Source organism: Oenanthe melanoleuca, chromosome 2, assembly GCF_029582105.1.
Source record: "Oenanthe melanoleuca isolate GR-GAL-2019-014 chromosome 2, OMel1.0, whole genome shotgun sequence".
Classification (NCBI taxonomy): domain Eukaryota; kingdom Metazoa; phylum Chordata; class Aves; order Passeriformes; family Muscicapidae; genus Oenanthe; species Oenanthe melanoleuca.
In genome coordinates this window covers 106,794,001-106,819,089 of record NC_079335.1, presented here as the reverse complement: position 1 = coordinate 106,819,089, position 25,089 = coordinate 106,794,001, and the positions used below count along the sequence as shown (strand labels likewise).

Here is a 25,089-nt window from a genome sequence, read left to right as displayed (position 1 = left end):
CTACATTTTCCCAGCATTTTCCAGAGGATTTAGGGTGTTCCTAAACAAATGTTAAATACTAAAGGATTAGAATCCATTGAAACGGTATAATTAGATTCCAGCCCCAAATCTGGATTTGCACTTTTCACTTATGTGCTCAGAACAGGCTGATCTTCGGAAAAAAAAATTCATAGGTTATCACCAGAAAAACAGCCACAGAAATATTACTCTCAGTGATTTTTCTCATGCCTCCATGGAGAGACTTGGGCAGAAGCTGCAAATGCAGTTTCTTGCTATTCCTTGACCATATGCTCTGAGTGGGTTTGAAATCACTTAGATTTAATTTTTTGTTTATGTTTGTTATTATGCAGTAATCCATAGCACTGGAAACATGTTCTAAATAAAACAGTGCAGTAGGTAATTAGTGGGAGAAATATTTCAAAACAGTATTTTTAATATAATATTGCTTAATCTATATGGTGACTAGCATATTTATTTGACTTTCAATGCATTCTCGTTGTTTACCCATATTTGCCTCATCAATTTCATGTTGCTAATAGTTGGTCAATGTTGCTATTTTGCATTTAGGGAAATTTTGATGGGATTTTGAATATTATATATTTTTATATTTTTCTGGTTTTATTAATATAAAGATTTCTTTTTTTTTCTCCTCTAGAAAGGTCCTAAAGGAAATCTCTGTTGGAAACCTAAAGCCTAATGAAACAGTTGAAGCAAATCTGGAAGCACAGCTACTCTCCAAATTAGACCATCCAGCCATTGTCAAATTTTATGCAAGCTTTGTGGAGCGAGATAGTTTCTGCATTATCACTGAGTATTGTGAGGTGAGACTGAAGAAATTTGAAAAACTGTGTGTATTAAAGAAGGGTCTTCTAAGAAGACATTTTAGAAAATGTTTTATTTTGAATTTTAGTTTTTATTTGTTACTTGTGGCATCACCTGCTACTTGTTAGGTGTGTTTCTTTCAGAAAAGGAATGTTACCTGCTCATGTGAGACTCATAGACAAATAAACCACAGAAGAAGAAATAGGTAATTTTAAGTGCAAGTTCATAATTTGGTGTTACAAGTGCTACAAGAAAGGCTTAAATGCAGACACACTGCCAGGTCTGTGGGGAACTCAGGAAGGTTGTACCACTTGTGTGTGATGTGCTATTGATAGGTGAGAGGATGAGATTGTGGGCGTGGGGCACAATGTAAAATCTGATATAAATGAGGAAGGGGAAACTCACTTGTGAATTTGGAGGTGATTACAGGAAGCTTACACCTGATCTCATGGATGATGCATTTGGCAGCAACACTGGCTTTATGAAATGAAAAACTGTGAATCAAAGACCAGAGTGTACTGGATACAACAAATATTAAAGCAGGATGGTCTACAGTATACTTACCTTTAATTTTTTTGCTTCAGCACTTGGTTTAAGAACATATTTCTGGAATCTGTCTTAAAGATTTCAAATAAGAGTTTAAGCATTCTTAAGCCAGTTTTTTAGTAGTTTATACAAAACAAGTGCCTACTTTGTATTAAATATAGATGTGCTCTTTAAAAAAAATCTGTCATACATAAAGTGATCTTTTTATGAAACTGTGAAGCAAACTCTTCAGTTGTGCACTGCTAGACATGCTGAAATGCTTTGGAAGATTATTAACTTAGATTACTGGGTTACCTGTACACAAATCAGATTTTACTTAATTAATCACACTTCTTCAAAAATTTAGCTTTCATGGAATAATTAAGCAAGTACCATTCCTGTTGTTTATTCCTTCCTTGGAAGCTTTCTTTGATGACAGTTAAATGCATATTTATTGCTGGGATATTTAAAAATTAAATCTGAAATGTTCAATTCTGTGATACAATCTGAATATTTGTTCATATACTATTTTAACACCCGTGCAGAAGCTTTTTGTGCCATTCCTTAAATGTCTGACAGCTGGGGTTTGAGAATATTGTCAACTCTTTGAGGAAATCTAGAGCTCAGGACTGAACGATTATTGTAACTGTCCAGCTATTCCCATGCACTCATAATTTTCTCTCTACTAGCAGTACAAAGTGGCCCAATACCAGATCAGTTAAACATGTAGGAATAAGGGAGCCTATTTCAGCAGCACTATAGTGTCTTTTATCTGTCCTCTGCTTTTTACTCTTTTTTTCTTGTTTGTTTAGGGTATTTTTGGTTTTGTTTTGTTATTTGGCACAAAGTTATAGGTGAATAAAAAAGAGCATAATAGCAGAGTAATCACAAGCATCACTCCATGAAGCTTTGGGGTTTTTTTAATGCAGGCGATATAAACTACTCTGCATGAAAATGTTTTGGTACAGAGTTACCTTAGAATCTGGGAGTCACATTATCAAACAGGTGAAAATGTATTACAGCAAGGCAGGTGAAGGAAGAGGAGATGGAGTCACTGGCTATGCACTGGATCTTTTCAGTTTTGAGTCTGCTAGGTGAGGTCAGGATGATACCTGGCCCAATAGGATGTGCTGCTGACTTTTCCCCAAAGGACACATTCTGTGGTGCCATCACATTTATACCATTACAATACATTTCATCGAATGTTCAGACAAGGAAAAGTACAAGGCAAAGTTGCACACAGTGCTATCAAGTTTATTTTCTATTTTAGTGGAATATTTCCAAAAGTGTACTTTTGGATTTACTTACCTATAGCCTGCCTTTTTATGTGGTAGGATTTGGGTGTTTTGACCTAAAAGATGCCTGTTTAGACCATGCATAAATTGAGAATGAGGAAAATGTAGTGCTACCTGATCCTTGCTTGGAAGTCTAGTATGTTCAGTTTCTCATGCATAGAATAATTACCAGATTGGCAGTAATTGCTACTCGGGCAGACTCAAAACAAAGAGCACACATTAAGTTGGCATGGAAACAGAACTACCCCCCTGAGCACTATTCTGTTTTCTCCAAAGTACTGTGACTTATTCATTAGCCACGGTGTTTTGTTCATTCTGGCTGAGTAGCATAGAGAGAGCCTCCAGTGCAGCTGCCCAGTGCTGTACCTTGTACTGTGAAAGAAAAACAGAGAACATTGGTCTCCATGGCTCAGCTTGACATCTTTTATTAAAACTGAATTCAATCAAAATTATCGAAAAGTGTATTTGTTCTGTTTTGATCTTAATTGTTGAGCTTCTCAGACACTCTTCCCAAAACAAAATCTTATGAGTAGTATAAACATTATCAGCTAATACTGATTTCAAACAAAAATGCCTTAATGAACCTTGGATTTAATTTTTTAGTACAAGTTTGATTTCAATAATATACAGTTTTTACAAAGCAGTTACTTTAAAAATTGTATCATTTTAATGTATGATAAGGCAGAACTCCTTGTACTTTTCCCCCAGACAATTATTTATGTCTCTTGACTGTGGTCTCAGCTGTGATGTGAGTACACATATGCTAAGGAAATCTGAGCAAAAGGAATAACTAAAGCAGTCAATGCCTGTTCACGTTATCAGCTCTAGATGCTAAGCTGTTTTAGATAATGTAATGGTGTATTTGATACTCTGATATTTAAATAGAAACTGCAGCTTGGAAACTCCATATGTACCTAATTTGTTAAATTGTTGAATTCCTTATGAACTTCATTAGACTGACCTTCCAAAAAGTGAAATTGGATTAAAAATTTTTTTCAGAGTTTCACAGCAGCAGTATTTCAGCAAATTGTTTATGATGTGTTTTTGCTTTTGTTTTTTTAGACACAAAATCAAGGGTAAATTAATTGTAGGATATTGAGACCACTCTTCCCTGCTTGAAGGCAAAAAGCTATGCAGCTATGTGAGGGCACATGTAGTACATTATTCAGCTTTTGTTCTCCTTAGAATTTTTGCAGGAATTGTCCCTCAGCTTCAGAGTATTCACTGCCATAACTCCGTAAAGCGCTGCCCTTATTTTTCTTTGTTTTTCATGGCAATGCGTTATTGTGAGAGAGGACACACTGGGACAAGGAGTAACGGTGATTGGAGCCTGCTGCACTTCATCTGTCCTCACCTGGGTAGTACACAGTCCCCTGAGCCAGCAGACAGCTGACACATGTTTGAGCATCCCCTCAGTCCTGGGCCCTGGATGGTCTGGGGCATCTGTCTGGAACAGTTTATTGTATAATAATGACTCATTGTTTTTGAGGTGCCTGAGTAGACTCAGTCACAGCCCATCTGGCTGCCATGCAATGGAGTACCCAGAAACAATTTTTCTTTCCTTCCTCTTCTCTACAAGCAGCCAGGGGGAAGCTGCTGAACATTTGGAGTTGCAAAGGGGAAGCAGCTGCTGAGAGTTCCCAGTTCCCAGAAGAGCTTCTCTCTGGGCTGCAGTAGGGCGGCAGATGGAGAGCTGAACCCATTTCCCTTCCCTAGTGTATGAGATGATTCAGACATTTCAGTTAAAAAACTGCAGGACATTGTCAGGGAACACATTTTTGATGGATGACAAAATAGATTTGCTTTGTTGTAACACACTCACTTTCGAATGTTGTAACTTAGAACCAGAAAGGCCAGAGAAATTACTGTAAAGTCATGTCAGAAGCACATGAATGTATAGATCTGCAAGGACAGAATCTGCTTATGTTGTAGCAGCACTGTGAAGCACTGTGGTGTTGGGAACAGAAAAACAAGAAATGCTGGACATCATAAAATGGTTAGAGTCAACAGTAAAGAGGAATAAAGGGATGGTAATGGGAAATGATGGTACTGGTACAATTGTATAGGCAAAATAGTTTTTTGTATATGGCACATAAAACTTCTGGTTTTATGTAGAATGTATAATGTAAAACTAATGATTTATGGCTAATAAGCTGTCCTGATGTAAGGTAATTAGTCATAAGAATGTAATCAGACTCACAGCTCTGGGGTAAGCTACTTCAACACATTGCTTTCCATTAATGTGTGTGCATTCTTGTAGACAGAATTAATTTATTTTATAAACTGGATAATCAATCAGCTGACAGCCATCTGTATATTTTTGAGCAAAAAGAATCCTGGAAGTCTCAAAATCCTCTTTCATTGGGTTGCTGTTCAACTGGTATTTCCAAATATCAGGATTGCCGTTTTCAAGCAGTCTTTTTCTGGATCTATTTTCTGCTTATTGGCACTCCCTGCTGTGTGTCCTATTGTTCCATTCCTAATGCTACTTCAAGATCAATTGTCGTTTTAACGAAGTATCACAATAACACATGCTTCTTGAGGCTTTAAATCTGCTTTGTTTCTGCCAAAAGTTTGAAAGAGAGCAAAGTATCATAACAAAAGAGATTGTATTTTAATTCTTAAGAGAATAACATGGTTTCTTTGATGCTGACATGGTTATTATAACATAATAAACGAGTGTTGCTTGAGTGAGCAATGTTTGACTGGAGTGGAAATGCTTTTTTCAAATTTATTAACTCGTTCACACCAATCAGGGCAGAATAATTTTACTTACCTAAGTGTCTATATCATAGCCAGTCAATGTAGGCCCTCATCATAAATCTTCGCAGAGAAACTGTGTTTCTACAACATGATCCATCCATTCCAAAGGTAGACAACTAGATGACAGAGATAATTGTACTGAACAGGTGTGTGTTCCTTTGTGTTGACAATAAAGGTTTGAGGTGGCCAGCTCAGATGCTGAAGTTGGGTGACGCAAAGGGAAAACAGTTGGAAACTTTGATGATCTTGTGTAACATTAAGAGAAAAGGACAAAGCCAGACTGGTTGATACCATTTTGATCCTCACTTGTGTATGCTTTTAGTGCTGGGAGAGTTCAGAATTCATGTGCACATGTTGATTTTACAGACCTACATGACAGGATGCCTGAAGGCCTAAGGAAGTGGGGGTCCTGTACTATGATGGAGATAGCTTTTTAAAACTTACTTTAAATGTACAAATATGTTGTGATATTTTTCAGGGTGGAGATCTAGACTTTAAAATTCAAGAGTACAAAGATTCTGGGAAGATGTTCACTCAGAGTCAAGTAATAGACTGGTTTATACAGTTATTACTCGGAGTCAACTATATGCATGACAGGTACAGTCATTTGATATGAGGGCATTGAGCATGGGAGGGGAGTGAATGGACTTACTGACTAATTGGAGGCATTCAAACAGAAATGAAAGTTCTTTTCACCAAAGTAGTGTAGTTAGTTTTTGTCAGATACCTCAAGTGTAATTAATTATCTACCCTGCAGGAATATTGTGCATTACATCTTTTAGCAGGAAAATGGTAAATGTCTTCCAGCATTAGATAGACTTTTTTTCAGAGCCAAATGGAAAATGGAGCACCATTTGAAATAGTTCAATATTGTTAAAAGAAAATGGATTAAAAGGTTTAAAAAGTCATCTTTTTAAAGGGGAATCAAGAAGCATGTCCTACACGTATTTAATGTGAAGCATCCAATCGATATCCTTGATGGACTCCCAGTAAAATCAGTGGAGTTACATACATGCATTCTTTGAAAAGATATGTCACTTTTAACAGCACATCAAAGATTAACTTAAAAAATTACTGCAGGTCATCCAGATATGAGGAGATTACACATGGTTGGAGCAGGGGTAGTGTGTATAGATGAATACCTACCTGGTCATCTCCATGAGTATAGCTCTTGCTTGCAGTGTGATTTAAGCAGGCTGACTGCAGCAATGGAAAGATTTCCCATATTTCCGGTGTGCTGGACATGTACAATGCCTTTCTGGTCCCTTTCTGCATCACCTTTTGCAGGGCTTGGGCAAAATTTGCTTGCCTGAATTTTAGATGCAACCAAGTAGTAGATAGAGAGGTCACCTGTTGTCAGGAACAACCGTTCCTGAGCTGAACTGAAGTGTGTGTTTGACCTAAACTGATGGATGCCTAATGAGTTTTTGCCAGTGTCAGACTGTAGAGGGAAAAGGGCAGAGTGAATTGCTGCCCAAGATGCAAGAGCATTTTTGTTCCTAAATGCCAGTTTATCTAGGGCCTGTACATGAAGTGCTGCTCTGCCAGTGATGGGAGGACACAAAGAGAACTCTCTTGGAGTGCTGTGCTCTTCAGCATTTGCCTCAGACCAAAAGGACAGAGGAAAATGGAAATAAAAGTCCTGACAGTTTAACTAAACTATCAGTGTGATTTGGGTTTTTTTCCCTCTCTTGAACTTCAATTTATCAACTTACCATTAAAAGCTTTGGTGCCCTGGAAGTCCACTTTCGGTGAAATCCTTTCTTTAACGTGTTTAGAAGATGCATTGTGCAGAACAATGCAGCACAATAATGTAAAGATTGCATTTGGACTGATGGTCATTGTAGGCCCCTTCTAACTGAACTACTTTATTTTATTCTGGGAGTTATTCCTTTTGTTTTTAATTTTCTGTATTTTCTTATGCTTCTTTTATCTCTTCTCTGTATTTTACTTATCTTCTACTTGTTCTCAAATCTTTAAAATAAAATAAGATCCTAAAAATAAACTTTATTTGGTATATATATATATATAAAATTTGGTTTCCTCAGAAGTCAGTTAGTTCTCCAATTAAAGCAATTTGATTTTCCAAGTAGGATTTTATTTTCTCCTTTTCAATCTCAGCTAATAGTACTTCTCCAGGTACTTACAAATAACTTGACAATATTAATTTATATGTATTTATTTGTATTTTGTGTTATTTGGCTGTATGTATATTATGAAATATATATTTTTTCTTATTAGTATAGAGTCAACCAGTAGCTTAAATGGAAAAGGTTAGGCTTAGAAGTATTTAAAGCTACCTACAGAAATTTGAAATACTAAAACATAATAACAGCCCTCTATTTCTGTATAGAGGACTCATGCATGATTTCTTCTCTACTGGCATGGAAAAAAGCTTGATATATGTTTGAATTTTGTTCTAATGCAAGGAAAGCTTTTCCCTAGAATTAGAAGCTTGAAGTGTATACAGCCTGTGGGTTGGTCCTTCCCCATGCCATTCCCTCCCCATTCTGAGGATGTGAGTTTTCTTTTTCCAGAGCAGCAAAAATTTTTATATATGGTTTTAAACATAGACTATTCACTTGTCCTCCCTGCACAACTTTAGTTGAGCTTCCACACTATGTGAAAACTCTTATGCTGGAAATTTAATGTATTTTTTTAAAATTTGAAACTTGAAAACAAAGTTATCTAGAAATTAACAGATTCAGTCCTTATCTGTCTTTGTTATAAAGAAAGGGAGAAGTAAAAGAGAGACAACACAGTTCAGTGGTCTTATCTTAATGGAGACCTTTAGCATGAAACCATCCTGCAGTCTCTTGTAGTTCACATAGCCCATTGCATGTCAGTGCACAAAATAATCCCACAGTAATCAGACAATGAGGCCATTGATTAATTTAACCTCAATTTGAATAAAGCTGACCATTATGTTACCTATAATTTTGCTAATCTTTATGAAGAATTTATGAACACAGAATTCTATAAGGTTACTCTTTATGCAAACAGCAGATAGTACAGGGTTCGGACTCACACAAAACCTCTTACTCTTCTGCAGAGTTCTTCAGATAAAGAGAAGATTTCACAGCATGATTTCATGATTTTGCATGATTTCACAGCAGTAACATGCTTCAGCTTCCCTCAGCTTCACTTGCAGCTCATTCTGTTGCAGGCAAAACTTCCTTCAAGGAGGTTGTACACTGCTCAGGTCTTGTCCTGTTCTTTTGTGACTGTCAGCCAGCAAGCTCTACAGAATGTAGATATGGGTGTATTTGCAACCCAGATTTGAAACTGTCCTCAAGTGTTAATTTCTACCCCAAATAACCACTCAATTACCACTTCACTGTCCCTCAAGTTAATTCAAGTTGCTTTTATAGGTCTGTCTTTTCCTACAAATAAAAAAAGTTTCTGTCTTTCTAAACTGTGCAGTACAGGTATGATATTAATTTCTTACTTATATTAAAGATTTTTTTTCAGGTAAGATTTCAGCTGGTACCTGGTTTATCTTCAGATATATGGTAGCAGAATAAGTTGCATTGCAGTGAGAGATATCATCATGGAAAGCTGAAAAAAATCACCCCAAATATTTCTTTGTCATATTAATATATGAAAGCATCTTATAATTATTGGTAATTCAAATAAAATGCATAACATTTCCATCAATATGTTGCAAGATTACAGGAGCAGTACATTGTAATTCAAACTAATGTGACCCAAACATCTTTTTTTCATCTCCTTTTCAAATAATATGCTACTGAAACCTTTCTGGATCATTCTTTTACTTCAATATACCTCTTATTAAAATAATAGATATTCAGGAAAGTTTCAGGTTCAAAAATTCTGTGGTTATATTTCTACAAAGGAGTACTATTAAAAGAAGATTGAAATCCACCAATTCTCAGCAACAATATGCAAGAATAATTTAACTCAGTGAAAGCAAGATCTTTCAAAGGATCTGTGTGATGAATGGTAAGAAAGTCCTTATGAATCTCAATTAACACAGTAAGACTTCTGTAAAAAGTCTGTATGTGTGTATATACCAACATATATATACTTTTGAAAGAATAAGAAATACCACCTTAGTTTAATTTCTTTACTAATGTATTATATGAGTGTACGTGTATTGCTCACATAAGCTGTCAAATAGAGAACATACTATTTATGAACAATATTTTATAAACATGGGTGGAGACATAGTGAATAAAACTTTCATTTTTCCTAATGTGCAAACCTTTTTCTAATGAAAGGAAAGGCATCACTTTCAGGACAAAAAAAGAGAAACATGAAGAGCTCTTTTCCTTAAAAATATGAATGTTTCTTTTTCATGCCCAGTCTATGTACATACTGCAATGAATTCTAGTATTATTTTTCATGAGTTTTTTTTCATTTGTGAACGGAGTATATTGAATTGCATATTTTTTTATTTTCTTGCAAAGAAAAAATTTCAAATGGGTTGTGGGGAAAATTGGGTATTTAAATTGTGCTGTAGAATGCATATTTTCTAATGTTAATATAGAAACTATTTTGAAAATAATTTCATTATGTCAATGCCTAAGACTTTAGTAATTCAAATTTGAGATAATTCTTGAGCATTGCTCAAAAAAATTGAAATTGAGTATTATATTTGGTTTTTTATGCCCTCAAAAATTTTAGAGCATCAGTTTCTTTCTTTACATGATCTAAATGACTGAATGATTACTGTATTTGCATTAGCAAGTGTAGTTCCTGTAGCCAGTATGTACCAAATGCTATTCTAACCTCCTCCTGAACAGAGTTGTGGACTGACTAATCCTGTGTAATTATTTCAAAAGTAGATGAATTCTAGTTTAGGTGAGGTTATAGGCAACAATGATTTTGGAAGCGTTATTAGCCATTAATTTAGAATATGTTTTGTATACCACAGAGATACTTTGTTTTCCTAAGGGGCTGCAGAATTACTGTCACACATGTAAGACTTAGAGAAATTAGGAAGATTCTGTATATCCTTACATAGTGTGTAGCTTATAATGTTATTTTTTCAATCTCTGCTGGAAAAATAAATCTGTAAAAGCTAATTATTCTGTTCCTTTTCTTTTTCATCTTTGTAAAGGTCTTTCATCTTCCACACTGTTACTTAAAAAATTGAACTACCACTTAGGCTATATACATATTTGTCTTTGAAGTATTACTTTTAGTCTGTAGAAGTTTTCCCTTAGCTTTGAGAAGCTCTTATTGCTGTTTCTCTCATCCATTATTCTCTTGTGAGGCATCTCATTCTCCTGGCAGAAAACAAGATGTAATGCTTTTAAGACGAGTCAGATAGGAAGACTTGCCTTTCTCTCTTCTTCTTCATAGCAACTCATGCTATGTCTGTGTCTGTATTCTTAAGCTGGGATTCCCAGGTATATTTCTGTCATCCTGCTTAGGCTCTCTCCCTGCATGTGGGTGCCTGTGAATGCGCCTCTTTGAAGCTACTTAATGCCATTGTCCATGGATTTTAACTGGGAGAGTTAGACTGTAGCAGTGGTGGGCTGGCCTTTCTGAAAAGGGCAGAAGTTAAATACCTGAAAAAACTTAATACATGACTCTGAATGCTTCCAGTTGGATGAGGTTGAATTTCCTTTTCTATTCCAGACGGATACTTCACAGGGATTTGAAAGCCAAGAATATATTTTTGAAAGATAATCTTCTTAAAATTGGTGAGATTTCCATACTTTTTAAAGGTATATTTTCCTGTGATAGAACAGTCCAGCAGACATTTTGTCAATAAGGAGATTTAAAGAAAATCATATCTGAAATAGCATTTTGATTTGTAGCCAAACATTTATTCAACAGTCAGACACAAGAGGGGCAGTGAAATCTCTAGCCTTGAGGATGCTTCAAGATTGGCTGGACCTGGCCCTGAGCAGCCCCATGTAACTTTGAGCTAGGGGTTTGAATCAGATGACCTTGTGAAGCCTCTTCAAACCCACATTGTTCTGTGTTATTATGCTTTTGTGGTGCTTTTATTTTGAAGAGTTGCAGAAAATAGTTTTTGCCATTTTTATAGATACTAACAGAATTTTCTGGATGTACAGTCACTTTATCATGTCTGACAATAAACAAAAGAAAGTTTATATGAATAGATATATGTTTATATTAATAGATTATTGTTTCTACTGGTATTTTTAGGAGACTTTGGAGTTTCTTGTCTTTTGATGGGTTCATGTGATCTTGCAACTACTTTTACTGGGACACCATACTACATGAGTCCAGAAGTACTGAAGCACCAGGGATATAATACAAAATCTGACATTTGGTGAGTAGTCATAATGCTATTTTGGTTGGATTAGGCATTTATCTCCACTAAAACTATTTCAGGACATTAGAATAAAATGTTGCAATTTGAAGCCTTTCCCTTTGTGTTAAGAAGCATGTAGTAGGCTTTTGTTCTGGGTTATCTGAGACTTTAAAAGAGAATGAGATTCAGGTCCAGTCTCTGATGTGATACAGGATGATTGTAGACAAAGTTCAGGTTTTTCTAGGAAGGGGGAAATCTCTTTTTTACTCATATTGAGATAGATGAATTGAAAGAAGCAGTTTTCTGTGAAACTTTAGGTGGATGAACTGAGTGATTCTGGCTTAGAGGATAGAAGAAGGACCTTCTTAAGAACTAAATTTTAAAACATTGGCAAATGTTAAAAGCAAGAAAGTATTTGGAAGTGGAACTGAAAATGAGAATAAATGCGATGTTAGAAAAGAAAAAAAAGGCACTCTGTTTTAGAAGAGGCTCAAAGGTAGAAAGAAAAGATTTCAGTTCTGCATTTAGGTGTCACAAATTCTTGAGATCAGGACTTCTGAGTTGATGATTAAAGGATCAAGTTTAGGAGCTGAGGCCTGTTGAAAGACTTAAGGAAACTTTTAGGTGTGCAGGTACTCTTCCAAGCTAAGATGAAGAATGATTTTTTTTTTGGAATGGCAAAAATATCTGGCTTTTTTATATATGCGTTCTAAAGCATCTTATATTTTAAGATTATAATTAAAAGTGTTGAGGTTTTAAATTTTGTCATAGTATTTTATTTAAGGAGCTTTGTTTCTTTTATGAGTGTTGGGGGTTGAGTGTTGAGTGTGTCAATTTAAAGAATTTTTCCCATTATCATGCCAATGGAGCTGGCTGGGTTACACCCAGGACCTTTGACGACTCTAGACAAATGGGGGAGGTGGGAGCTGGGCTTCAGGAGGGGCCTCTCGTGCTTCCAGATGTGCTACTCGTGTTTCCGGAGGGACTCGTGTTTCCAGCGAGCTCGGAGGAGGATGCCCCGTCTGCAGCCACGCAGCCGAAGGCAGGAGAGCCAGACCCTCTGTGATCACCTGCCCTGCATCTGCCCTGCTCCAGCCTCCTGCCTCTGCGGACACAGCTGAGCACCAGAACCCAAACGGTGAGCGAGGAGCTGCCCGCTCCAGCCGCTCCCCCCTGAGACCGGCGCGGCCGCAGCCGCCCCTTCCCGCCTCCGCTCCCGCCGAGAGAGAGCGTGCTCACAGCTAAAGAAAGGACTGGAACCGAGTTAGCTGTTCTGTTTTGTTAGTAATTTTAACAACTGCTGTTGTTTCTGCTTGTACGGTTAGATATATTAGTAAAAGAGCTGCTATTCCTACCCCCTTATCTCTGCCTCAGAGTCCTTTGTTCAAACAATTATAATACTTGGGGTGGTGGGGGGAGGGATTGGAAATAAAGCCTCTATTTCAAATGAAACCTTCTGCCTTTATCGGCAGACACTTGTCCTTCAAAGCAGGACAGTGAGGTTCTTGTTGTTTGTTTTGTTTTTGTTTTTTTTTCTATAAATATGTTTATCTGTCTTCTATCTATATCAGAAGATTAATTTTTTAATAAATATTTCAAACCAGGAAAGTTCCTTCATAAAACATTTGGCCCTTGGAATATAGTTTGATTGCTTGATAATTTTCTCTAGCTTTGTCTCAGTTCTGCGTTTTCGAAATACAGTTGTGGCTTGCAGGATATAATTCTAAAAGTGGAGAACAGCCATAACTATATTTTCAAATAGTAGCAACCATTTTTAACAGTTGACATATTCAGTCCAGCCAATGGATATGTCAGGAATCTTGTCTCATGGCCTGTGTGGCTGACTGCTATGGATTTGATGTCAGATTCTGTCTTGCTCTTCTGTAGCAAAAATCCGTCAATAAAAATATATTGGGAAAAGATTTCAAAAGATGTCAAAACAAATGAATAGACAGGGAAGCCTGCCTTTTGTGCTCTTCTACTGTAAGGAATAATTTCTTTTAGTGGAGTGCAAATAAAAAGTAAAATACATGTTTAAGTTCTATTTGTGGTTACTAGTGTCAATCCATATATGTCATTGAAGTTGTATAGAATAAGCATAATCAGAGTTTGGTCCAATACTTCTGTAAATAATTTGTTGATCACCCTCTCAAAATTTACAAAAACGCAGACAAAACACCCCCTATCCCAAACTCAGTTGACCAGCTTTCTGCCATACTTTCTGCCTTTTGTGATCTTTCCAAAGCATTACCAAGAGCATTCACCTGAGGGTGAAACTGCCCTCAGCAGGAGCTTCTTGACCCTCACTGTAGCGGCACTATGGAGGAGGAGTGCCCTGACTCAGTACTTCCCCAGCCCACAAACTTCTTCTTTTTTTTGAGCCAGGAAACTCTTCTGATCAGGACTCATGTGTTTGATTGATACTTTTGTCTTTTAATCTTTTAATACTGATTCTATTTGATTTTTTTCCCCCACTGTCCCCATTTAACAGGGACCAAAAGGCAAGAGGACACTGAGCATACAGGGGAGCTCTCCAGGTGAGATTAAGTCCTTGGGCCCCTGTGCAGGAAGTTCAGTTGCTCATGAAGAATCAAAGACTCATAGAATGTTTAGGGTTGGAAGAGCCCTTAAAGATCATATCCTTCCAACTCCCCTGCTGTGGGCAGGGACACCTTCCACTTGATGGGGTTGTTCAAAGTTCCATCCAGCCTGGCCTTGAACTCTCTCTCACTTTGAAGTCATTGCCCCTTGTCCTATTGTCACAGTGTGACTTGGGTTTTGCCAATTTTAATATATTTAGTTTCCTTTAGAGACAGGATTTAGGAGCAGAGACAAGGCAGGCTTAAGACTTAAAAGAGTATAAGAAGAAATTTATTAGTAACAAAAAAAGAATTCAGAGTAAGATTTCTAGATTATTCCCTCCTCCCCCTTCCTTCGTTCCACATTTCTTAACAACAACATACAGAAACACTTTAGTCAGTTATCTACTTAAATAATCATTTCAGTTCACTCTAGAGAGAAAAGTCCCTTTCTTGGTTTAGGCTTAGGGGGTGTCTTCACCTTCACATCTACATCCGCCCGGGAAAATATTGCAGAATATGACTTCCTCCCATCTCCACAGTCCTTCCAGAGCTGTTCTATGGGTTATGATGCACACATGGGGTACTACTTTTAAAGGCAGGCTGCTGAAAAACAAAATTCTCTTCATCTCCTTCTTTATCAAATGTCTCTGTCCATATTCCAGTCCCAAAAAGTCTTCTTCTCAACCACTCAAACCTCCCCAAGTATATTTCACAGTTTAAAGGAATTTTAGTGTAGTCACAGTCCCTTTATAGCACCACAAAAAGGGTTTTCAGCTACTCATCAGTTGCATCTTTTAAATCTCTTCCCATCAGGAACTTGATCTTCATTCTGCTGACTTCTGTAGACTCCATGCTTTATTTCTTCTCATTCAGGGGAGCTCAGGAGATCGAGAATCTTATCCAGACATTAAAAGGGTTGAAGTTGCACCCAGAACGTGAAGAAGCCACGGGGACAGCTGGATGTGTCTTCTCTCAGAACGGGGCGGGGCGGGGTGGGCGGGGAAGGGAGAGCCTTTGGTGTCTCCCTGATCCCCCCACTCGGCCATGCCACGTGGAGAGGGGAGCCAAGCCGAGCCGAGCCGAGCTGGGGCCACCAGGGCCAGGGCAGGGGCCGGGGCCTGGGGCCATGCGGCCGGGGCCATGTGGCTGGGGCACCGGGGCCCTGGTCAGAGCCACCTTCCCTCTGGAGATGCCAGAAGCTGAAAGAGAGCGGCCCACCCCCCACCAATGTGATTTATAAAAATGAAACAACTCTCTCGTTGGCCACCTGGATGCCAACCACCAAATCAGCCTCCGACTGGTCCCCGTGTCCCACAGGGGAAGCTCCCAGAGGGGGGACAGCCCCTCCGCTCCCCCCGCGGCTCCATTCCCCACCCTTCCATGTGGAACCAGCACACCTATCATCACACGTCTTTGTAAAAAGTCTCTCTCTGGCTCTCTCTCACTTTATGTACTGGAAGGTTCTCAAAGGTCTCCCTGGAGCCTTCTCTTCCCCAGGCTGAACAACTCCAACTCTCTCAGCCTGTCTCCATGGAAGGGGTATTACAGCTCTCAGATCATATTTGTGTACCTCCTCTGGACTTGCCTCAACATGTCTACATCCTTCTCATCTTGCGGGCCCAGAGCTGGATGCAGTACACAATGTGAGGTCTCAGAACAGTGGAGTAGAAAGGAGAACCTCCTTCCTCAGTCTGCTGGTCACACTGCTTCTGATGCAGCCCAGGATGTGGTTGACTTTCTTGTCTGTCAGCACAAAAGTCATGCTGAGCTTTTCATCAAGCAACATCTCCCAAGTCCATCTCCCAAGTCCATCTCCCAGTCCTTCAGCCCCGCTTTCGATCCATTCTCTGCCCATTCTGTATTTGTAGCCTGAGTGCAGGACCTTGCAATTTGCCTTGTACTCCGTAAGATTGGCACTTCTCAAGTCTGCCAGGGTCCCTCTGGATGACAGCTCTTCCTTCCATCATGTCGACTGTACCACACAGCTTGTCAGCAAACTTGCTGAGGATATGCTCAGTCCCTCTGTCCGTGTTGCTGACAGAGATGTTAAACAGCACTGCTTGTTGATCCATGAGGAATTTCAAGGAGTTGCCCAAGTCTTTTATATATAGCTGAAGTGACATTCTCTCTTCGGACTTGTTCTGATCTCTAGCAGGACTCAAAAATTCACACACAAAAATTCAGACTTACAATTGTTCCCATGTTAAATTGTTCCCATGTTAAATGTAAGGTATCTTCTGGAATTGACAATTAGTGCTATCTCACCTTATCGTGGTCCTCTCACTGTTCAGTTCAGTTCATTGAAAATACCTTAATTTATGCTGCATTACTGATGTGCTCTAAAGAGACACTGTGCTTTTCAGGTTCACAGAAACATTCTGCAACTGGCTTTTCAAAATTGGCTGGAATAGTCACAGTGCAGCAGTTGGTGCAAGAAGTATTGTCCTTTATAGCCCAAGGTCGATAGATGGGGGAAAATCATCATGTTTTACATTTTTTTGCTATGGAAGTTCTGCAGTTGGGCTCAGAGAAGTGGCAGCATTTATGTTTTTCTTCAGTTGAAATGTCAGGCCTGGAGTTCTTTGTTATTCCGTGCTTTATCTCGAATCTAAATTCTCAGGAGGCAAATTCAAGTTGGCTCATGTGTTTTCCCCAGCATCCCTGAGCCTGGACTGGGCCATGAGAGAAAACCTTTGCAGATGACACAGTCTGGGGTTTCCTCCTTTTCAGACATGAATTTTCTTCAGGGAGCTGATCTCAGTTTGGCAGTTCACCACCCCTTCTTCCCACTGGTGCTTCCCCCTGTAGATCCATCAGCCAGAGAGGAGTCAGGGCAGTGCTGGCAGCTGAGCCGAGCCAGAGAGAGCCCAGGAGGCCAGGCTGGGTCAGGGCTCAGCCAGTGATGTGTGTGTGTGCAGGGGCTCACTGGTAGCCCAGCACAGCGTGACCCAGGGTGCTGCTGTGCCGCTGTCCTGATGTCCCTTCCTGCCCTCACGTGCCCTGTGGTGACACTGGTGTTGTTGGGGCTTGTCTGGCATTCCCATGCCTCCAGTGCTATGGCAGAGACAAAGCAATGTCACAATCCCTTGTAAATGCATAGTACTCTGTCTTCCATCAAGTACGGTCAGATTTTGACAGATGGTTTGTCTGTTGTGTTTGGGTAAATTGGGCTACCCACACCACAGATCTTGAGGCTTTCATTTTATTGTGCTTGCTTGTCTGTGCTTTTCCCCAGCTGTTGTCTTTTTCTTTAATATTAACAATATAAAAATGAAGCAATGTGAAGGCTGAGGGGATGGGGCTGAGGAAGACAGTGGCAGGGAGTTCTCGTTTAAGGGCTGATGAGTGAGTATTGAGGAAATTAAATTCAGAGACATACTCCTCACAGACTCTCTTAAGACCTTATGATATGATCAGGCTAAGAGATATAAGCCATAAAGGTATATGCATTTACATTATCTGAATTTCGAAGCTGAATTCAAAGCTAACTTGCATCTTTAAACCTTTGAAGAACTGTAATGTTTTTTACGAAAGCTCAAAAGATGTTAAAAGGATGACAATATTTATGTCAGCAAACAACAAAAACCTCAGGGTGATTTCTCCTAAAAGGGTGAAGTTTAAGGCCTGTCAGTTGAGGCTGGGGAGGACACACTGAAGCCTGTCCAGATGCTCAATTTTATGATGTAATTGAGCAGAAGCAGCTTCAACATGAATTGGTCATGCCACAATTTTGCTGAAATTATGTGCTGTTTGGGAACTTTGTCAAACCTATTTGTGAATATAGGGAGTTGTCAAACCCAATGTGCTGGCTGGCTGGTTTAATGACCATTTTAGAATTTTATAACATGGCACTTATGCCGGCTAAGATTATAAAAGTAATTAAATTATATGTTTGGATCGTGTGCGGATTGCTTGTGGGAATTGGGAAGCAATTTCCTCCTGCTTCTCACAAGGTGCTTAGACCAGAAATGTCAAAACACAACTGAGAAATGCAGTTTTGAGCCAAAAGCTTGTCTGTTACTTCTTTGGGTGTTTGCAGCTCAGCAGCTTTCTTGGGAAGAAATAGCCTTGTACAGGAACCCTGGACAGCATTTCTCAGCTTAGGAGATATTTATTTAATTTCAAAGATTTCAGTCCTGCAGAAAGAAGCTTTATTCTTTTTCCTTCATTTTTCTTTACTTTTTCCCCTGTTTCTTTCTTTCGTGGGACAGATGGGATTTTCCCTGGGTAGCCTGTTCACAGCCATGGCTGCAGCAGAATGCCCTGGGCATTCTTTTAATCTTTCTCCACTTCAGGTGTAGTCAGAGTACTAAACTAAATGAATAAATCAGCTTCCCTGATGTGTCAAATCCCGTGTTCCTAATGGCTCATTAAACAATTTCTAGCTGCCAGAATCAAGCAGCTTCCAAAACAGATTGATTCTGCAAAAAGAAGTTTTAGTACAGTCTGTCAGGTTGGGATTTTCCTTCTTTTTTTTGTTCTCTCTGGCTGATTTCCATTTTTATTTGACATTTTCAAATGCTGTGTGCATAGGGGTTTTTTGTTGTTCTTTTTGGTTTAAGTATTTTCTCATGTAATCATCTTGTTTCAAAGTCTGAACATACATCATAAATACAAATTATTGTGTGTCTTACTGTTTGCTGATTTTGAAAGTTTGAAAGCTGTTTGACAGTTAAATCTTTAAAAAACTCAGACAACTATTTATTTACCTCAGTAGTGGTTCTTTAGTTGGTTCTTAACAAAAAATGCTCTGCTAATGGTTCTCACATACTTGCTTGAAAAATACTAGTGAGTGGAGTCCCCCCATTCTCTCTCTCTTCTTCTTTATTCACACTGAATGTAGAGCCTGGGTTTCAGCTTTGAAATTATTTACTCTTGTTCTTTTATTGCCAGATGGACCAAAACAACTCCTCTTCCTTATCCAAAATGAATAATTGAAACTTTATTCATTATTTGCTTTCAAAGATTTTTATAACCCTTTCCTGAAAGCCATTCACCCATGCATATGTCTTATCATTGTGCTTTATTTTCTTACTTCTTCTGGAATCACAGATTAAATTATAAATTCTGCAGTCAAGCATAAAGATATTTAAACTGGTTGCTTAGATGAGCCTCAACCTGTATCTGGCTCTCACCAGCATTTTCTACAACCTTGATCAAGTCAATAATTGATCAAGTCAGCACCCCTGACTAGAGAAAGAGCTGAGCATCCTCCAAGGCCTGCAAAACTCAACTCCTCTGTTTTTTAAAAAATGTTTGTCAGACAGAACTCAGCTGAAGTGCAAACTGTTATGAGTAGTCACTATATAAAATTATTATGAGAGTGTTTATTTTAAAATGTTCAACTTGGTGATCTTTTTTGATGGCCATTAGGACTGGTGAATAATATATTCTATTTCTACTTGTTTATTCTTTAAGGTCTCTGGGGTGCATTTTGTACGAGATGTGCTGTATGAACCATGCATTTACTGGGCAGAATTTTTTGTCTGTCATGTTAAAAATTGTGGAAGGTGAAACACCTTCCCTTCCTGAGAGATATCCAAGCAAACTGAATGCTGTGCTATGCAGGTATGTTATTTTCTTGTTTAGCAGGTTTTTCAGTAAGTTTGGACAGTTGCTTAATTACTACTTTTGGTTTTTAATGTTTCAGCATGTTAAATAAGAATCCTTCATTGAGACCAGCAGCAGCAGAGATCCTAAAATCATCTTATATTGATGAACAGCTGAAGGTATGTAAGAAAAAGCAGCAGCTGTACACTTGCCATTTGAGTATATATCTTGCAAAACCAAAATGAAGGCAGGCAAAACATGCTAGGAAAAAATAATTTGATAGCTGTTCATGGGAGCTTTAATCTAGGGGACTTTCAGGCCTATAGTACAAATATGACTGGGGAATGAAGCCCTCATCACTTGACATGCTGAATGTATCCCCACTTAAATGTTACGAGCAATAAGGAAAACAGGCATTTATGCATAAAAAATGTAGATCACTTGGGCCTGGGTACATATATAACTGTTCTGGCTAGTCATAATTTAATGAAAACCAATGCCTTTTGCTCTTTTTTCCCCAGGCTTCAGTGCCTGTGTTGTTTGGCTTTCTGAGAAGGTGGGGAAGGAAACTGCTCAGTCACTCTTTATATCAGGATGGTATTGGGTAATACCTGAAAGATTCTGGATAACTTTAGCATCAAGTCTTGATGCCCCTTCTGTTTTATTTCCTTGCAGAAAATACAATACAAGTTCACAAACACGACTGTGAAAGATAAGGCACTTAACTGGCAGCAGAAAGAAACTGCTCCCATTTTTGGTACTGTGTAAGTACTTTTGACAGTAGTATATGAAATCACAATGTTGCCAAATAATGTCATTAAAACCTATGTCAATCTCACAGTGCTTTATGTTTAGATAAACTTACTCTCCAAAAATACAGCAGAGCAACCACTCCCATTAGGGAGATGCATAATTAAGATTTAGGAATTAAAAAAAGATTTGCAGATGAAATATTTTTATTAGGTGACTGTGTAAATTGTACATGCATGTACAGTATATGTTTATGCTAATTTAGTACCAATTGGTATGTAAATAATGACATTTTTCTTGAAATTTTGCAGGTTTAAGCTGTCATTTTAGTTAGGTCATCATCATTTATAGCACTGCTGTTTCTGTACCTACTAAAAGTGGAATGTGAAAGCTAAGTTTCCCAAATGACACAAAACTAAAAGCATGTACATTTAAACTAATATTAAGCTAATGCCTCTGTAGGATACTGTTATTTTTATCTTGTAACTTCAGTGAGAAATCAAGAGTAGTGATGTTTCTTGGCTCTTACATCAGCAATGTCTTCACACATGATCTTTGTCTTAGGCACTGAATATATATTGAATTAATTAATTGCATTAAATTACAATGCTGCAATGTTTAAAGCAAATTCCAGCATGGATGTTTTCATTTTGCCTCTGTAAATTAGCTGTGCAGTTTCATGAGTACAGACAGTTGAATTCAGCATAACAAAACCTTTTATAAATAATTTTACCCAATTTAATTGCTGTTAGTGTATCTGTAGGCTCTCATCTCTACAGATTTTGTTTTGGGTTTCTACTCATCATTTCTGTCCTTAATCTGTCTCTTGTTGACAGATGAGTTTCTGTCTTTTTGTGAGGCCAAAGTTTTCTATTGTAGTATGGATAAGTACCTTTAGTATAAATAGTTCATTGAACTTTGCAAGCCTAGATGTAAAATGTAACAATAAATAGATATTCAAGATAATTCAATTAACTTTGAGAGGATTCCTTCCTTTTCAAATTAAATATAGTTAACTGCAGAGATATTCCTTAGAGATATACTACAAGTAGTTTTGGGGCACTGAAATGCTCCCCAGATATTATGACAACTCTGTTTGAATTATATTCAGTATTTAATGCTTGTTGAAACATAGATGATGAAGATCTTCAAGAAACTTTTAATTCTTGCCTTTATCTTGTGGGAACAAGATTTCAGATTATCTGTATGCACCAAAACCATTGTATCTGCTTTGGGGAAGCAGTATTGTTACTTGCAGAATATATATCCAGACTTCAATATCCTCATGCTTCTAGAGGAGACTGATAAAAACACTTTGTATTTTTTGTAAAATATGTACTGTATTCTGTACCTGATCCACTGTCATTAGCTAGAATGTATTGTGTCTCATCACCTTCCAAATGGACATCATTTTCTGACAGAGCTAGCATGTGGGAAGGACATTTATGTATATCCCAGAATCTGTAAGTATACTTTGTCAAAATCAGGTTTGTAGTCTCTAAGAGGAAGAGCAAGTAGTTCTAACTACAAACACCATGCTCTTATAATATTGTTAGAAGGAAATAGACAGTCTGCTTCTGTGCAGAGGTCTGGAATTCCTAGGAATTGTGAAACAATGAGTGGCAATTTATCTTGAAGTTTTAAAATTCAGGGCGTCAATTAGAGAAAAAAATCCTAGGAGAAGCTTTACTGCTACTTATTCTCACTTGTGCTACAGTGTTATTTTTGGCCAAGTGTTTGGAATATGCAAGAAGTCATAATCTTATAATGACTCTCATTGTACTTATGGGAACATTATCTGCCTGTATTGTCCCTGGTAAGCAAAATGCCAAATATTTCCTGCAATCCCAGATCTAAAGAGGTAGACAAAATTAATGAAATATACCTGAAAAATAACAGAGCAGAGAAGGGAAGGAGAAAAAAATTAAACATGGTGAATTCCTCAGAGCTGCTGTCTTGCAGCAGTACTCTAATCCCAGTGAGTGTACAAAGAGTTGCTCACTGTGGTGTTCTCCTCAACCATTGCTACTTTATATTTAATGTTTACTTTTTTCTCACTAGGAATTCTTTTTGCCATGCAAAGCAAAAAGATTGAGTCCAGTTTCTTCCAGTAATGGCCTCTGATGCCTTATTTTAATCTATTCCCACTCAAGTCATAAATTTTAAATATTTAAGTAAGTATAAGGCTGTACAAGTTCAGTTTCAACTTGAATGAAAAATTGCTTTTTTCCCCATGAGATTCTTTTAATTTAAATTAGAGTTTTTTACAGGAGACAAGAAATATGTCTACATTATTCATACTTGAAGACTTAGTTCCATTCTTATGAATAATTGAAGTCTTCTTGTCTTTGTCCTTCATCTTTCATATTTCACACTAATATTCACTATTTGAAAAACATAATGAATCTTCTCTGCTCATTTATTAAAATCCCGATTTGAAAATGATAGTCCAGAAGGAGTGTTACAATTTGTATGGCTACAAATCTGGCCTCTTAGATTATTAGAAGTGAATTTATCTCATAAGAGCAAAAACAGTAATTTGAAATGAATAGTTCGTATTATAAATACATGGTATATATATATATATATATATATAGTGTAAATGAGACTGCCAAGTCATTTCAAACTAGGGTTTAATTTTTGTTTTAATTACTGTAGGATGTGAGAGAAAAATCTGAGATTAGGATCCTTTTTCTGGTAAAGGACTAGTATTGCTCTCCTCAGTTGATAAATATAGCTGAAATACATAAGTCAATAATTAATGCTCAGCTTTCAGAGATGGTTTTGCCTGTGAACTCTTATTGATTAGGAGCAGAAATTCAAGAAGACAACATGATAATTTTATCTGTCATTAAGGACACATAAATATTCTCATTTATTCTTGACAGCTTATAACAATCAATGAAAAATGTACAAGTGGTATTATGGCTGTCATTTAAAGACTGTCTTTGTACTTGGAATATGCCCAATAATGATGCCTGGCAGGGTACTTATTTCACTGTGCTTCAATATTTATTCTTTTAAGGAGATGAATCTACCTTTTTCCATCATCACCTGAAATGATTCACCTTCTTCACAAATCCAAGTTTAAATATTTCAATTTAAAGAGGCATTTGCTTTCCAAACGAAAGTCTATTTAGTCTGCTATAGTTCCAGAGACTTTTTAATTATTCCATTTAAAATGTCACTGTTTCAATATCCAGTCAAAATACTGAATATGTACATTTTTATATGAAGATGGGTTTGCTTGCATTCAATTTCAGGCAGAAGAAAGTTCATTTGCAAACTCTGCAGGAACTTTCTGAAATTCAGAAAATGACACCACGAGAACGAATGCGGCTGAGGAAGTTAAATGCTGCAGATGAGAAAGCAAAAAAGTTGAAGTAAGTTGTGCCCTAACCATGCAATTTTCCCACCCAACAATCTAATGGGAGAGTTAGAATTGTCAAGGTAGAAGAAAAAATTGTTATGACTAAAAATAGTCTTCAGCTACTCAAAGTCAATGAGGATTTTGGATGACAATAAATCACACTAATTATTTATGTAGGAAAAGAATTATAATGTTAGCCCAAAACTGGTGCTTTGAGTACTATGGCTCTGGTTAAGTAAGCATATGAGTATTTTCAAATGTGTTGCAATAGGAGACTTTTTAAAAATTGCTCTTGATGTTGGGAATTGCACATTCTGAAGAGTGGGACATCTAGTTACAATCCAGCTTTTGTCAATGATTTTGGCCTCAGAGCTATTCCAGTAGAAGTTAATAGCTCAGAGGATAGGTAGTCTTGTCAAAGGATCAAACAGGGATAATGGAAGTGTTGTAAAGTCTTTATGATTGATGGGGTTTTTTATTAAGTGAGACATGACAAAATATTTTGGAAGAGATTAGGTACAGATTCTGATGGAATATGAGAAACAACTGGAAGGCTTTGTTTAGGTTTCTTTAATAAAAACCAGAATATACTGTTCTGATGACACGTTTGAAACAAAGAACTAAGACCTTCATGTCCTTTTGGAAAATATGAAAAATATGAAAAGTGCTGAAAAGCAATTGTGTCTGACTGGCATTTGCTACATAAATTGATTCTCATTCAAAAAAACCCTCTCCTTGAACTAAAACCACTGCATAAAAAGTATTAAATTTAACACCTCTTCTACATGGCACTTTCAGTAATATGGTAAGCCAATTCTTGTACTAGTATGAAATTTGTAAATAGGAAGTCTGTCTCTTTCACTTTTTAAAAATGAATGGATATTAGGAAATAATACTAATTGTAGGATTGTTCTAGTTTGGTTTTCATTTTCATTGCTTTCTCATATTTTGATGTTTTCTGATGAGATTTTCATGTCTTTTCTTTCCCTCAAAACCAAAAATGAAATATATTTGTTTTGTGATATGAAGGCAACGTTAATATTCAGACCTTGTTCTCAGTCATGAATCTTTAAAATGGGTCAACATTGAGCTCTAGATGATTGTCAGCTGACTCTGGTTGAAAATGTTGGAAACAATGCAAAAATGATACCTTCTCAGACTGGAGATCTACTTCCTGCA

General features: G+C 37.5%; 1 protein-coding gene across 9 annotated transcripts in view; it reads left to right on the top strand.

Annotated features, from left to right (window-relative positions):
- NEK11 (NIMA related kinase 11) overlaps nucleotides 1-25,089 on the top strand; it is a 79,990-nt gene that overhangs the window by 15,506 nt on the left and 39,395 nt on the right. For 6 of the 9 annotated variants that reach the window (XM_056483067.1, XM_056483066.1, XM_056483068.1 and 3 more), the window contains 8 exons: nucleotides 656-821; nucleotides 5,884-6,002; nucleotides 11,013-11,077; nucleotides 11,550-11,676; nucleotides 19,659-19,808; nucleotides 19,891-19,969; nucleotides 20,466-20,554; nucleotides 23,804-23,923. In XM_056483067.1, the coding sequence (XP_056339042.1) occupies nucleotides 656-821; nucleotides 5,884-6,002; nucleotides 11,013-11,077; nucleotides 11,550-11,676; nucleotides 19,659-19,808; nucleotides 19,891-19,969; nucleotides 20,466-20,554; nucleotides 23,804-23,923 (915 nt within the window). The remainder of the gene's footprint in view (nucleotides 1-655; nucleotides 822-5,883; nucleotides 6,003-11,012; nucleotides 11,078-11,549; nucleotides 11,677-19,658; nucleotides 19,809-19,890; nucleotides 19,970-20,465; nucleotides 20,555-23,803; nucleotides 23,924-25,089) is intronic. The other 3 variants (XM_056483073.1, XM_056483069.1, XM_056483075.1) reach the window with 3 other exon arrangements.